General features: G+C 38.2%; 1 protein-coding gene and 3 non-coding genes across 4 annotated transcripts; all 4 read right to left on the reverse strand.

Annotated features, from left to right (window-relative positions):
* Nucleotides 1-176: 176 nt before the first annotated feature.
* On the reverse strand, nt 177-5,544 carry LOC132980840 (V-set and transmembrane domain-containing protein 5). The gene is made up of 5 exons (XM_061047188.1): nt 5,451-5,544; nt 4,883-5,242; nt 3,224-3,550; nt 865-1,008; nt 177-497 (listed from the first exon to the last, which is right to left on the reverse strand). The coding sequence occupies exons 2-5, from the start codon at nt 4,956-4,958 to the stop codon at nt 466-468; spliced, it is 579 nt and encodes a 192-aa protein (XP_060903171.1). The 5' UTR covers nt 4,959-5,242; nt 5,451-5,544; the 3' UTR covers nt 177-465.
* Nucleotides 5,545-10,306: 4,762 nt separating this feature from the next.
* Nucleotides 10,307-10,497, reverse strand: LOC132981068 (U2 spliceosomal RNA). The gene has a single exon (XR_009674301.1). It is a non-coding gene; the product is annotated as a U2 spliceosomal RNA (small nuclear RNA).
* A 1,586-nt stretch (nt 10,498-12,083) lies between these two features.
* On the reverse strand, nt 12,084-12,247 carry LOC132981010 (U1 spliceosomal RNA). Its single transcript, XR_009674246.1, has one exon. It is a non-coding gene; the product is annotated as a U1 spliceosomal RNA (small nuclear RNA).
* Nucleotides 12,248-13,621: 1,374 nt separating this feature from the next.
* LOC132981127 (U2 spliceosomal RNA) lies at nt 13,622-13,812 on the reverse strand. The gene has a single exon (XR_009674357.1). It is a non-coding gene; the product is annotated as a U2 spliceosomal RNA (small nuclear RNA).
* Nucleotides 13,813-15,649: the final 1,837 nt, after the last annotated feature.

A 15,649-nucleotide genomic window follows, 5' to 3' on the forward strand; every position in this document is an offset into this window, starting at 1 on the left:
TCTCATCCAGCTGTTTAAAGTATTCTAGATATCACTTGAATTAGTAAGTCAGTTTTTTAGTTTTAAAATGACTGCGAATATGTTTTCTTTGTCTATCATCTTTTAAATCTGAGATCATTTCTACATTTTTCTCGACTGTTTTTTGTGAATAAGCCGTAAAAGAATCACACATTGCATTATCATTGACAATAAATACAGTTTGTATTTTTTCAGATTTTTGAGTAACATATTTACATTTATCCAGGTTCATCATCATCAGCAGTGTGCTGCAAATACAAGCATGTGCTATACAAAACGTAAACAGTTTTCATAATTAATGAGCCGTCTTTCTGGCTTTTATGTGCTTCACAAAAGAAAAGTTGTACTAAGCACATAGTTTTCACAAAGTAGTCCTTGTGTTGCAGCACTGACATGTTTGAACAGTCTCGGGTGTCTTTTGATGTCGGGTACACGGCTAGACGTCTGTCAAAGAGGCTGCAGCTCTGTTGCATTAGTTTCTGCAGAAAGAGACAATTAAACTTTGTCAATACAACACTTTAAAAAATGACGCCATAATGCTATAATAGAACTCAGCAGACCTTTGTACTCACACACTCATACTTAGACAGAATGTTTAAGTTCAACCCACATTCATGCCCATAAAGTTGTATTCATTCAGACCACACAATGATGCAGCAGAGCGAAACAGAAAACTGAGTAAACTATGAACTGGAGTTTATATGACAGTGATGTGCAGAAACCTGTCTGTGATTTTCTTTTCTTAAGAATGTGAAACTCATGATTCAGGAAAGTAGCACCACTTCTCATTGTTTACTTTCCTACATTTTGTTTACTAGGTTCAACAAGCTGCTGTGGCTTTTTTACCTGGCATCTGTTTCCTTCGTCTCCATGCTTTTATCTTCCTGTAGGCCTTGTCCAGAAGCCACATAGTCAGCATGAGAAGCCCGGCCAAACAAGCCAGCGCCAAGGCAGAGACAGACAGGTACTGGAGATCCTCGTAAATAACCTCTGGAGGAAAGAAACACATAAACCAAGTCATATATACAGTATGTGAAAAGTCTGAGAAAGCCTTGGGCAAAGACTACTTTCCTGAAATGCAAACAAAGAAACAAACATGTTAGGAATGCAGAGAAGCGGTCACACAGTAGCTGTTAAACAGTTTCTCTTTTCAGTCCTACAAATGGTTAATTCTATGTGTTATCTTGTGCTTAAGCCCCCAAAGAAAATTGCATGTGTATAATATACTTTTAACACCACAATCCTGTATCAGGTCTAACATAAGTCACAGATAGACTTGTGTTGTTTACTGATGAACATCTATGATGAAGCCAGAGTTTCCTGCTTCGACACCTGAAATGCGCTGATCAAGATAAAAAAAAAAAATGTAGGGCCACATTTTAACACTTCTGATACTAGAATAAGACTCTGGATGTTTGCATGTTCTTTTTACTTTTTAACTTTTATTTGACAAAGACTCACACGATGACACATTAATTCACACCTGGAAGCTGCCCCTGTACACCCACAGTCTGACCTGCTCCACCAGAGCGAGTCAGTTTGAGGGCCCAGATTTATTGTACAAGAGCGGGGGGGGGGGGGGCCCTCTTCACACCAGCCTGCTGCTGCTGCCAGACAAGCTTAGAAACATGGACAGGGCAAACTAATATCTAATAGAGCCTCTGAACAGTCAGAGCCCTGTCTGTCTGTCTCACCTCACCTCCTGTTACTTCTGTATAAAAGCATCATCCACCCCATCCTCCTCTACTGCTCACCCTGTTTCCACAACATGCTCACTGTTACGCACAAAAATAAACTCAGCCGTATCAAAAATATTGCTTCAAAAATCATAGGCCTACCCCCCAAAACCTCTCACAACTCGACTACAGAGCCCTGACTCACAGACTCAATCCACTCTTTTCTTTTCTGCCATCGGGTCGGAGATACAGAACCCTGACCCTGGAGGAGAGCACGCCTCATAAAGAGCTTTGTCCCCTCAGCGATTGAAGCCCTAAACAAGCTTCCACGCTGACTGGCACCTGCTTTGCTATGTGTTTTCTTCATGTTTATCAAGCATGCAAAGCTGTGCGAACGAATTTCCCCCTTGTCTTGTAATACTCAATGCTGTTGAGCAAGACACCCTTCATGTTAAGACTTTCTAAATGGAGCTTATGACAGTTGCTGTTAATTTATGATGGAACAGGACCGTCTGAATTTAAATTATGCGGCTCACCTGATCTGTTTTGTTGAGTTATTGACATGTAAGTTGTTCTTTTTGTGTTCATTTTGTCTAGTTTGCTGCTGATTGTATTTGTTTTACAGTCATTATAAGAATTTGAAGCAAGCTCTGCTTATTGATGTTTAAGCATTACTGTAAAGTCAACATTCATGTGTCCCAATAGGTTTTCAGAGTGGAGTATACTCTTTACAAATGACATGCACAGTGATTCTTGGAATCAGTGCAAACACGTTAAGTGTCTGTCACAAAGTGAAAGCAGTTCAACTCATAATAATAATGCACAGGGTCCACATATCACCCTCCCAACGCCATAAAAGTAGCGCCAACTTATCTCCAGTGTCCCAAGTGCAGAAAGGAAACAGGCAGTCTCCCCCACTACCTGTTGTCTTACAGAAAGGTTCAGTAGTTCTGCCAGATTACAGTGCAGAAAATGAATAAGATTATGTCTATTATAGTAAGTGGTGACCCATTCTTATTTTCTACTTGGTGTATCTAATACCTTTATCACTGACAAATATAAAGGGAAACTCTACAGTTTGTAACTTTCTATGCAAAAATGTATCCATCTAAAACACATTGACATAGATTCATACTTGAATATGTCTCATTGGATTATTTGAAATGTAAAGACAATGTTTTTTTGGTTTTTTTCGCAGACAGAGGAACCCTTTATGTCATGAATTGTTTTTAATATTTCCAATATTCTTGGTTGTTGAGATATATGCATCAAAGATATCTGTTATCCTGTATTTTGTTTCAATTTGATTGTTCTTCTTGTTCATGTTTGTTTTTGTTATGTGAATCCTGAGCCTCTCACCTGAGTGAAATGCAATGTGCATGTGAGTACATTATCATATGTTGCTTTTTTAATTGAATTTTTAGAATTGCACAAATAAAGTTTTTTGAATTGAATTGAATTTTTTATGCCTTTTCAACATTTCATATACATAAAGAAAAGAAGTGCAGAAACATCCATGCTCCACTAACCGTTTACTTTCAGGACAAAGCCAGCGTCCTTGCTGCTCCCTGTCGTGTCTGTGACAGTGACCACGTAGTACCCAGCATCCTGCAGCCGCAGGTCGGACAGGCCCATAGAGCCGTTGTAGTAAGGCTGCACTCTGCTGCTGTAATCCACCGTTATGTTGGTGTACACCCCGGGCTCCCAAGTCCCTATGGTGCGGCTCACCGCTCCTGACATAAAGGTCCATTGTATGGTGGGGATCCCGTTGCAGGTAACATCCACTGAGAAGAACACATCGTCCTGCACTGACCGCGTGAGGCTCCTCTGGGGAGAGTGGATGGAGATGGCTCCAGCTGCAAAAGAGGTGAAGAGATAAAGATATAGTTTATAGATCAAAATGAAATTAATTTAAGAAGATAAGAAAACTAGATGAACAGATAGATATATCTGATATGCTGTAAATAAAATAGAATAGAATAGAATTTCTTTATTGATCACAAACTGGGAAATTGTGGCGTTACAGCAGCAGGTTATCCAAACACACAATATGAGTAAAAAACACAATATTAGCAAATTTAAACACAATAAAATATTAAATACAAAGTAAATAAGCACTAAAAATATCAAAACTAAGAATGAGAATATATACAACCAGGACTTAACTAAGCATTACTAGTCTTAAATATGAAGATTAAATGTAGAAAGATTATGAAAGATTAAATCTTAAATAAAGATTAAAAGATAGAGAGTTTGCATACAGTATAATAAACCCCTTTACCTTTGAGACTTTTAGCTACTGTTTAACCTCCGTCCAAGTGGGGCAGTTATGACAGTGCAAACCTTTCAGTGAGTGATAAAGTTAATTTCACCACACAGATGTTGCCTGACACAGTTGGTCCCTGTTGTAAACACCGACACTCATTTGCATTACACTCTGAGCACAACGTGAACTGTGCTTTAACGTGCAGAAGTGGAGGACTGAAACTGGTCCAACAAGCCGAGAAAGAACCAACTTGAGAGCAGCTAGCAGTGCTGGCCTCGTGTCTGTCTTGGCCACCCCTCTACACATATTTTGAAAGGAGTTTCAGTGTGAGATCTGGTTTTGCTGGAGGTGTGTTTACTTAACGAGGCACAGGCAAAGAACTCCACCTGAGAATACCTATGCTAACTAAGAAACAATGGTGTGTGGGAAGACGTCTCTGTCTTTTAATACACACATGCCAGTTAAAGTATGTTGAGGCAATTAAGTCTTATAGTTATAATACAGATATTCACATACTGAATTTGGTTCATTGTGAAAGAAACGATTAAGTAAATTGTAAATTATAAGACAATCACATCTCTAAAATGTTTGTTGGTTTCATTAGTTTTGAGACTTCACTTTCTATACTGGACACACGTTTTAATGGGACTGATTTTTCCCTTTTCTTTTGTGTTTACGTGTTAAGAGTCACGTGTAAATGACTGTGTTGTGTTGATCTGCTCTGCCTTGATATGCTTCTTAAGACAGAATTATAGTGCGTTCATCTCCAGCTTGCACTAAAGGTCCTAAAGTTCCTTTAGAAAGGGCCTTTAGTGAAATATAACACATTTAAGATTGAGTTTTAGAAATACTGTAAAAAGAAGGTCAGCATTGAAAGCATTTCAGAGAAGACCAAAAGAAAACCATGTGTTGAAATGCTTACCTAGGTGACATATATACAATGTGATGCTGAGAAACACAGCAACATCTTGTACATCCCAGAGCCTTAAATGCCACATTGGAATCCCAGACCCATTTGATGACCCGAAGAGAAGAATCTCCTCCGGGTTATTTCACATTCTGCAGTGTATTCTCCTCTCTGTCGTTCTCCCTTAAAAACAGCAGTTCCTCATTCCCAGGGGCTGTTTTCTCTTCCTCTGTCCTTTTAGCAGGTGTTTGTGTGTGCGCAGGTCGTTCTCCTTGTTTCATCAGAAGTCAGACTGCTGCCGTTTCCCTCCTCTCTCTCAGGACTGTGTTGGATTTCTCTTCATACTTGTGCAAGTCAGTGCCAGCCAGCCTACACCTATCAGACAGGTTGAGCCAGAGATTACTGAACAAACATGTACTCAGCGCTCTGGGATCCCACACACACACACACACACACACCCACCCAGACACACACACACACACACACACACACACACTTTAGAGAAGAAGACTATAGAACAAACCCCCATATGTCCTTCTCAACTTTCTTGCTACCTCCCCCACTTCCTGTCCTTCAAGCTCACCTCCCTATTCGTAGAACTGTCGCAAAATGAAAGCAGGATTGGTTGAATCACCTGGTATTCATGACGTGACACACCTGGTCAAACATGTCAAACAGGAAGTGTGTGTTCTTACGCAGGCAACAAGAAGCACAAAGGCACAGTGGACACTGCCAAAGTAAATAAACATTTAAATTTAGAAGGTATGCATGAGAAGTAAGATGCTTGGGTTATGACTGGACTTTTAACAATTATAATTGAATTGGCTGTGTAATTAAATTAAGACATTTTAAAATGTAAAATGCTTCAAAGGGTTTCATGACAAGCTGGAAATGTTTCACATCATTTTATATTAAATTGCACAATTTAGTTCTCATGGGTCTTCACATGAAGACCCAAAAAGGATATATAATAGTCATGCCATAAAAGTGCCCAACTTATTGGTTACACTGTCAGATGTGTTTTAAATACGTTTCACTTGTCACATATTCATGTGGTCAAATTCCATGTTTTTTAAAGTGACCCCCCCCCCCCCCACACACACACACACACACACACTTTGTCATTTACATTTATATATCTCTTTTTAGATTTAATTATTCACTGAATATCAAAACCTCTTTGTTCTTTTTCTATTACAATTTTTCAATTGATTGATTATTGTTTTATTGTTAAGACCTAAATTATAAAATACTGTTTACAAAAAAGACATTCAATGAAATGAAGGAATCAAGAGATATTATAAAGATATATAAAAAGGAAATAAATATTGAAGTTGTATGAGTTTTTATTAAAGACATTTTGAAAAAGTGGGGTCCCCTTCAGAGTCCTTGGGATGGCAACGCTTGAAAACCCCTGGTCTACTTATAACTAAAGTTTATTACAACCTAACTAAAAGTCTTTATTTTCTTTACGATTTATTCATTATAATTTATTTCCAAAATGTTACAGTATATGGTTGGAATAATTTAATATGTTTTTTAATTTTTCTGTACTCACACAATTCTTTCATGACACAAAAATAAGATGTATGTTTAAAGTCACAATGTAAAGTCCTTAAAAAATTGCATGCAAACTCCTGCACACTGTCTAACTTGCATTAAAATTAACTGGTCATTTTCTGTCAGTGGTCCAGAAAAATTCCTATATGCAAAGTTTTTATTTACAATTCGAAGTATACATAAAAATATGCTACATTGATATGTAAACACAAGGTTTACAAAATGAAAAGGTAGAGGACCCACATACAGAAAAAGGGGAAAATAGAAATCTTACTCTTATATAGTCCAGGTACCAAAGTCCACCCCTAACCCCAAATCCACTAAAGGGAGTAAAACAAAAGGAGCAACGAGGATAAATTACACCAATAAGCCTTGAAGATGTGCGAAATGAACTCACACAGAAGGGAATAAACACAGACACTAATACACTCAGGGGTAATCAGAGGTGAGAACTCTGAACTGAACAGCATGCTAACATTTTAAATCGCAAAGCAGCCAGTGTAGTTCACACTACAGAGCACTAGGTGGCAGTATAGCAGGACTGTGAGTTGCCCACAAACATTCAAAAGAAACTTGAAGTGGCTGTAAAGTGAGAAAGAAAACCATGCAGAGGAGGTTTTTTTTCTCAGTTACTTGGGCTCAATTATGAAATGACAGTTTAAGTTGTCAAAACAGAGTTAAAGACAGTGAAAGAGTTGTAAACACTGAGAGCATGTATCTGGTGTTGCTACCATTTGCAGTTAATTTACCCCAATTAGCAAAATATCCAAGAAGAACCGGAGCACCCGGAGTTAACCCTGAAATAAAATATAATTCAAAAACTTGTTTCACCGCTCCAGGTTGATGTTTGTCCCCTCACGTAAAAGACTTGAGTTCTGCATTGCTCTGGATACAACTGATGTTTTTCTACATTGTTCTTCCGCCTCTCCTTGTTGCTGCTAGTTGAACCCTGTTCTTCTTGGGATCCTTGGAGAAGCCGTGTCTGTGGGAGCTCGGAGATCTTCTCATGGCAAAACAACCTGCACGTCTTGATTGGGCCACATTGATAAAAGTGTAAGCAAGGTTGAAATAATGTGCAGGACAGTTGAGGACAAAATAATGCAAAAATGTTGCTTTGACCATCTGTAAATATGTTTGCCATTGTTTCTCATCACATGGAAAACAAAGCGGTTATTCATGTTCGGGTAATAGAAAGAAACTCTCTGAGTATGAAGGTGAGTGTTAGAGCTCCTGCTTTGGTCGTGCAATAAAACTTGACTACAAAAAAATGTCTGGAATTTTTATTTTATTTTTCATTTGCTGGCTCATTCTGAGCAATAGAAGGGCGCTAATCTGAAGAAGACAAGCTCGTAGCTGGGCGATGCAGTCCATGCCGCTCCCTTTGTGACTTTCTACTCAGAATACCAGAGCGTCTAATGGTGCTTTCCTGCTCTTGATTTTCCCTCTCTTCAATGACACAGTCCAAGCCTCTATGACGGAAAGATTCCTGATGCAGCAGCCTGAGACTCTCACACTTTACAGGCGTTAAGTCTGTCCCTGCTGGGGTTGGAGCCTCCATGCCGTTGCGCCTGCTTACAGAGGAGTTGTCTGAATTTTCATCAAGTCCATTACCACAAACCAAGCCTCTACGGCGAAGATCTTTCAGATGCAGCAACCTGACACCAACGTTTCTTACAGGTGTCAAATCTATCCTTGCTGGAAGTGGTACTCGATTACTGACGGATTTGAAAGGTGGCATTCTTGCTCGGAGGGGCGTACTAAGTCGATTAAGTCCCAGACCAGACCTGATGAAGCTACCAACAGATGATTGTGAAAGCACTTGTGCTGATGGGAAAAATGGCATCTTGTCAAATAGTGAGAGTTAATAGCAGAATAAATTATTTCAAGTGAAACAATGATCAAGAAGTTTTTCTAAACTGGACCAAAGTGGAAGATCAGCTGAGAGAAGCCTCCCGGTGCATCAAAGAATCAAAGGACTATGATGTCATCGCGTACTGTCAGGGGTGAGCTGAGCTTTTTTTTTTTTTAAAAACAACAATATTTTAGGCTTTTCTGAATTGTTTTCAATCTAATGGACTGCAGAAATCTTGAGCAAATATCATATTATTAACACAACAAAAATAAATTTCATGAATGGTTGACTGTATCAAAATATGACCCCTTCTTAAAATGTTATGAGCCTGAGCCTTTTTTTGCTATGTACACCTAAATGTTACTGAACAGAACTGCATATGCCCGACTGTGTAAAGCCAAGCCAGAACCTGTAATAGGTCATGATGCCAGAAAAAGAAGGAAGCCAATTTGACCCCAACATGAACTCTGATCATAAAAGCTAATTGGAGCCGGCTGAGAAGGTAAAGGAGGCAGCTTGAATGAAACTGACACAACAAGCATGTATGATATCATTAAATAACTTCTGTGGAGGGCCCATTCATTTGGCCTATCACTCACTGACATGCCTATGGAAAAAAAGGTGCTACACAGAATAATGCCAAATATCTTATCCTCAATAACCAGTGAACCTAAGGGGGTCAGTTGACCCACAAGGACAACAAGTGTGATTTTTTGGTGCTGCCATAAAAATAAACAGTTTTCTGACTAAACTTGATGTGGATCTGTCTGTGATTATTAATCTTCAAATGTCCCTGTGATCATGAGTGTAGTCTAAAGAATTCCCAATGTTTGCCAAATTCAAACTAAAACAAGACATAGTATAGCCTACTGTAAATGTAAATATGGGTAAAGCGATACTCAGGGATGTGACTTGCAAAATACAAGGGACCCCGAAGTTAATGTGAATGAAGAGATTTCATTTCATTTGTTTTATTTTGTTCTGTTTAAGCAGTACAATGATCTCTGCTTTAAAGAAAACACTCTAATGATTGAATGTTTTGGATATTGTAAGATGTCAATTTGTGTGTTTCTTCGACAATCGAATAATAATGATTGGCTCATGTCTCTATCAACACACTGCCCGGATGAACTTTATGATAACTCATCTGTTTTGATTTTATGAAGAATAAGCGTAAATCGTAATAAGGCGTCTAGCTGACCTGATTGACAGATGGGCGTGATGTAATGGTTTGTCAAGAGGCTTAAAACCCGCCTCAGCTCCAGCTCTCAACCTGTCAGTAGGGAGACTGAAAGTAAGGTTGAGAAAAAATAAAATAGGGCAATACAGGACATACAGTATTTAAAAAATATAACAAAATCAGGACAATTCACCATCTTGAATCTTTCTAACATCAAATAATTTTAGAGTCTCATTTTGTATCTGGAAAAAGACAATAAATCATCAAGTAAATACAAATGTGTGTCCCATTACTTGGCTCCAGGGTAAGTTATTAACGGTCTTGGAGATGTAAGACACATTGGTAAGTATAGGTTATTGATTTGTCTAGTTGAATAAAAGTTAAGAATTACAAATAAAAGATTTTAAAGCTTTCTGGGAACTTTGCACTCATGTATTTTACTTTTAAAATAAAGCTACATATTTGAAGAATATTAATAACAAAAATGTTAAATATGTTAGACTTCAAAGAAAGTGGGGCGGTTGCATCACAGGACTTGGAAAAAGTTGCCATTCTGACAAAATGTTTCTGCAGCATTAGAATTTTACAAAGGTATGTGAAACGTGCTGGCCCATACAATATTACAATCAATAAAATATAGATATATTAGGCAATAATATTAGAATACAAGAAGAACATTTGTTTCCAATAATCATCAGAGATTTTGTAACTTTAAAGCAGACATAACTGAAAATCTCTAATTACCAGTAGGTCACAACTAAAATTAAAAAAATAACAACTATCACGAAAAATTTCTGAAGAGTAACAGTAACATCCTTAAACACAGGTTTTGACTTAATACAGGTAGAGGGGGTGCACCGTTCCTGGAGGTACTGCAATACCAGGTCGATGCGTGGAGTGGACGGAGCAAGCCCCTATTCCATCTCCCAGTTCCAAAAATCAATTTAATATATGGTCCCCGGGTAGGGGACGTATCAGATATTAAACTGATAAGAACAGATACTACACTTGATCTTAGCCAAAAGGCCGAGAAGCGATAACACGAATATGTCAGAGGAGAGGGAGTCATTCCCCGCAAGGTCCGTCTCACTGACGGTTCAGTCTGATTCATCAACATCAAGCATCTCGATGAGACAGAGAAAAAAAAGTCTACTACAAGTTGTTTAAAAAATGACAAGCAGCAAAGCTAGAGGCTCAAATAAGCAAAACAACTAAATCATTGATCCACATTTAAAGTCTAGAGAAAATATTTAGAAAGAGCATATCTCCCCTTCTTCTCTCTCTCACATTACAGCCACTTCATGGTTCTTTCAAACGTGGCATGCTTGGAGCAGACACCAACTGACCGCTGTAGCAGGGCCCAGTATCAGAAGCTCAAAACATGGGTCATTAGTTACAGCAGAATAAGCTGTTTGCCATTGGCAGAGAAGATTTGGCAAGTTTCTCATTCTACTGATTCAGTACACTGAAAAGAACTGCTTTTCCCATCACTACATCCCACAAACGCATCTTCCTTAGAAATGTGGCAACATTTAAAAGATACATAAACAGGCTTTCCAACACTATAGAATGTAATGCCAAGAAGCATTGAAACAACAAAGAAATAATCTACCAAAGACTTTAACATTGAATTAAATTCAATCACAGTGACAAGTAATAGTGATGTGTAGTTCGTGAACGATTCGTTCAAAACGAACGAATCATCTGGGTGAACGAACTCAACTGAATCACTTACTGAAAAGAGTCGTTCATTTCTCAACTTCAGTTGCGCTCTCCTCTCTCCCGTCTCGTGTCTCTCTAGACCGTAAGAGTCACTCAAAGCCCGCCCTCCCTCCTCTCCTCAGTCAGTACAGTGTGTGTGTGTGTGTGTGTGTGTGTGTGTGTGTGTGTGTGTGTGTGTGTGTGTGTGTGTGTGTGTGTGTGTGTGTGTGTGTGTGTGTGTGTGTGTGTGTGTGTGTGTGTGTGTGTGTGTGTGCTCTCGTTCAGTGAACGAACTGAACGAGAGCTCCGACGTGAATCACGTTCACTGAACGAACTGAGAGGAAGAGCGGATCTCTCGTTCAGTGAACGAACTGAACGTGAACTGAACAGAACTGTCGGGGAAAATAAATGTGATTGTTTTAGCAGCTTTCAGTTTGCAAACTGTAACTTTATCCAACTAAATTCTCAGCTCATTGGTTCATTATTCACCACCGGCTGTTCTCAGTACGAGCAGAACTAAACGTTCGGTCGTGTTTCAGCTTATTAAATTCTGATTCAGACAGCTGCGGAGAAGTACTGAACGATTCTTTTGAACGAATCACTTTACTGAACTGATTCTACTGATTCAGTACACTGAAAAGAACTGCTTTTCACATCCCTACATCCCACAAACGCATCTTCCTTAGAAATGTAGCAACATTTAAAAGGTACATAAACAGGCTTTCCAACAATATAAGATGTATTGCCAAGAAGCATTGAAACAACAAAGAAGTAATCTACCAAATACTTAGTGACAAGTAAAGATAGTTTACTTCATAACCATTTTAATATCACTCAAGAAATAGTGCTTACATTATATCAGTGTAATCTGGGTGTTTTGCTGCTATTTGTGGGTTAAGATGATATTTCATTTGACATGTTATCAGGGGAGAGCGCGAACGCAGTCCCCCACTACCACAAATTATGCAGTCGAGATTCCCACATTTGGGGAATTCGCATAGGTCAGCCCAACCGAAGTGCAATGGTCAGGCCTCGCCATGGGTGAACCACCTTCTTGATCATGGTATCTCCCCTGCCAGGTAAGTATGAGTTGTACACGTTCGAGCTGGAGGAGTCATTCACAGAGATACCACTCTGACTGACGGTGAGGAAATCTATAAAGACCAAAATCAGGGGCCGTAAGGGTGCAAAATATAAAGATATATAACAAAGGAGTAACAGCTTTGTAGTAAAGCTGACAAAGACTTGAAATTTTAATTTAAAAAAATCAAAGCTGTAATTCCCCTCATATATTGCTGCATATCTCAACCTGACACTCACATACAAAGTTTGAGATATTTTACCAAACCAAATGACAATCAGCCCACCAGCAGGTTTAAAGTCTCAAAAGCTGAATCAAACTGCAATAAAAAAAAACATTAAAATCAACAGGAAAGAAGAAAAAGAAGCATTTCTCTCCTATTTTCCCCACTCTCTCTTACAGCCACTTTCTGGTTCTTTGTTCATGTGGGTCCCATGTGGGTGTCTTACATGTCAGCTGCTGCCACCTACTGCTCTGGAGTGAGATCAATACTGGTTGAGAAAACTAAGTTTTATAATGCTTTTTAAGTTTATAAGTTAATAAAACACAATTTTTAATAAGCTTCCTATGAAAAAAGAGTAAATACCAAATCAAAGTAGGTTTCTGATACTTCAGCATTAACTGCTAACAAATGGTATATCTATATTTTTCTCACAGCAAATAACACTATGAAAAAAGAATAGAGAAATGATATAGTGAAACTACATATACAGCATTTATCAGGATTTTAAACGACAGCAGAGGAAACAATGTTTTCTGTGGTTTCACTTTTGGTGACAGTAAAAGTCTCGTTCCCATGAATCAGAAATATCTTTACGATATACATATTTCCTTATTCTTAAAATAGTGGTGTACATCTTGTCAATTAGATAGATAGATAGATAGAATCTTTATTATCATTGTATACAAGGACACAGTGAAACTTTGTGAGCAGCAATCTTGAACAGCAGCATTTACAAAAACAACAAAAATATATTTGTGGTGATATGAGAGAGAAGTATGCAAAAAGTGGCTGTTCAGTGAATGAATGATAATAATAAATAAACAGACAGTTGTGCTGACTGAAAGAATATGTAGTTATTATTTTTGCAGTGATTGATTAATTAAACAAATATAGAGACATAGTGCAAATAAGTGAAGTTAGGTATAAGTGAAAGAGTATACAGTTATTATTGTGCAGTGACTGAATGAATTAATAAATAAATAGATAGTTAAAGTGATTGAGTAGATAAACAGACAAGTATAAAGCAGTGAATTATTAGATAGAAATATTGAACAGTAAGGAGTTAATAACATTAATTTGTTCTGTGTCAGCTGTATAAATCTGTAACTGATTCACTAATAAAGAGTAAATCTTTGTCTTAATATTCAACAGATAGAGGGGGGTGCACCGTTCCTGGAGGTACTGCAATACCAGGTCGATGCGTGGAGTGGACGGAGCAAGCCCCTATTCCATCTCCCAGTTCCAAAAATCAATTTAATATATGGTCCCCGGGTAGGGGACGTATCAGATATTAAACTGATAAGAACAGATACTACACTTGATCTTAGCCAAAAGGCCGAGAAGCGATAACACGAACATGTCAGAGGAGAGGGAGTCATTCCCCGCAAGGTCCGTCTCACTGACGGTTCAGTCTGATTCACCAACACCAAAACAAATCGATGAGACAGAAATAAAGTTTACTACATGCAGTAAAAAGAGGAAGGAGAGAAAATGTCAGCAAGTTGTGTTATTTTATAAAAGTGTGGTCGATGATTGTGAAGTTACGCAGCGCTTCCGGGTCATGTGACTCTTACGGTCCAATGACGTTGTACAGCCAAAGTACTACTGTTAATTGGTCTATTTGAACAAATCCTCTCGAAACTAAATACCAAATGTTAAAATAACGTATTAGTCTCATAATAACTTCTGAAAGAGCGGAGAAAATATTGCATGATATGTAAACTTGTCGAGAAACTATCTGAGCTCCATCGCCCTCCAGTGGAGAAAACTGGGAATCGCACGCTGCAAGCCTGCTGCACCAAAGTCGTTATGCAGCCCATCAAGCTTAGTGGGAAAAAATAATTTACGAACTAAAAGATACAGAACAGCAAGTTAAATACACTGAAAATGGCACAATAACATTACACCATCATGTGTTTTTTGTTTCTGTACAAGGACCGAGAGGCACTTTGGGCCAAATAAATGTGGTGAAAGAAGACACGTGCATACGCTATTTGATAAGTATGCAGTTGTATTATATTTAATTACTATTTTAGAGAGCTAACATCGATGATTAGTCGTTGAACGATTTTACAGTTGATGTGCACTAAATTATCCCACAAAATCTGTGAGAGATTAAATGTAGTGAGATATATCGTTAGAAAAATGTAGACGCATAATTTCTTCACTACACATCTCTGGCTACCTGCTCGGTTTAGTAAGTTTTAATTAGTTTAATATTTACAGTCTATGGGGTTTAGGTCATCTTTATGGCGAGCTGACGTTACTTAACACTACAGGTCTGTCAGAAAGTCTGCAAGTTGTCTTGAACATGACTCTCACATCAGTTTGACCCCCTTTAACACCTTCACAAACAATTATTTTTGTTCAAATAATTTGTCGAGGAAACACCCAAATTGTTTCGCCAGCAAACTAACCATTTTTATTAAGCTAGGGGCCGCATGGCTGCATGCTCCAAGTTTTTGGTTTTAATCACTGGTTGCGTGTTCTGAGGAAAATTCACTCACTGCAAGCTGCTGGTTGTCCCCAAGAGTAGTCAGAGATAAGTGAAGCTGCTCACCCCAAGTCGACGAGCTTTTAAGTCTTTCCTGCGCCGGACTGTGTTCACCTCTGCAAGGCCCCAAAGGTTACGATTATAACCTGTTCCCCTCTCCCCATGGAAACAAGATGTTTACGACATTAAAATGAAAAATAATCATTCACAGTAAAACAGGGTGTTGGCTACTGAATATGCAATAATCATTCAGGGCAAAATAAGGCCTCTTCTGTCCATAACAACTGTACTGCATCATTATCTATCCAGGACACCAAACGTAAATATTAAAAGTTATCTTGTTTAAACATTATTTAAAAATCAGATGTATATGAAATTAAACCTTACAGATAACAGTCGTTAAAACAAATGAAAACAAGGATTTTGACACAAACACAAGAAAATAAATGGCTTTTGTCATCACTTAATATTCACACTTAAAAAAGAAAGAGTTGTGTAGTTACAGTGTTTTGTTATGACTCTCACAGTGCAAACACATCATTTAGTGGTCTGTTCGTTTAGCTCTGACATATCAATCAATCTTTATTTGTATAGTGCCAATCCATAAGATAATTTACAAAAGAGCAGGTAAAAGAACTTACTCTTTGTTTATTATCTACAAGAACCCAACATTCATCCATCATGAGCTCTA

This window comes from Labrus mixtus, chromosome 9, assembly GCF_963584025.1.
Source record: "Labrus mixtus chromosome 9, fLabMix1.1, whole genome shotgun sequence".
NCBI lineage: Eukaryota > Metazoa > Chordata > Actinopteri > Labriformes > Labridae > Labrus > Labrus mixtus.

Coding starts and splice junctions, on each gene's coding strand:
- LOC132980840 (XM_061047188.1), bottom strand. CDS start 4,958: ATGTGGCATTTAAGGCTCTGGGATGTACAAGATGTTGCTGTGTTTCTC. Junction 3,551..4,882: donor ATTGTATATATGTCACCTAG/GTAAGCATTTCA, acceptor CCTCTTTTGCAG/CTGGAGCCATCTCCATCCAC. Junction 498..864: donor ACGAAGGAAACAGATGCCAG/GTAAAAAAGCCA, acceptor CTCTTTCTGCAG/AAACTAATGCAACAGAGCTG.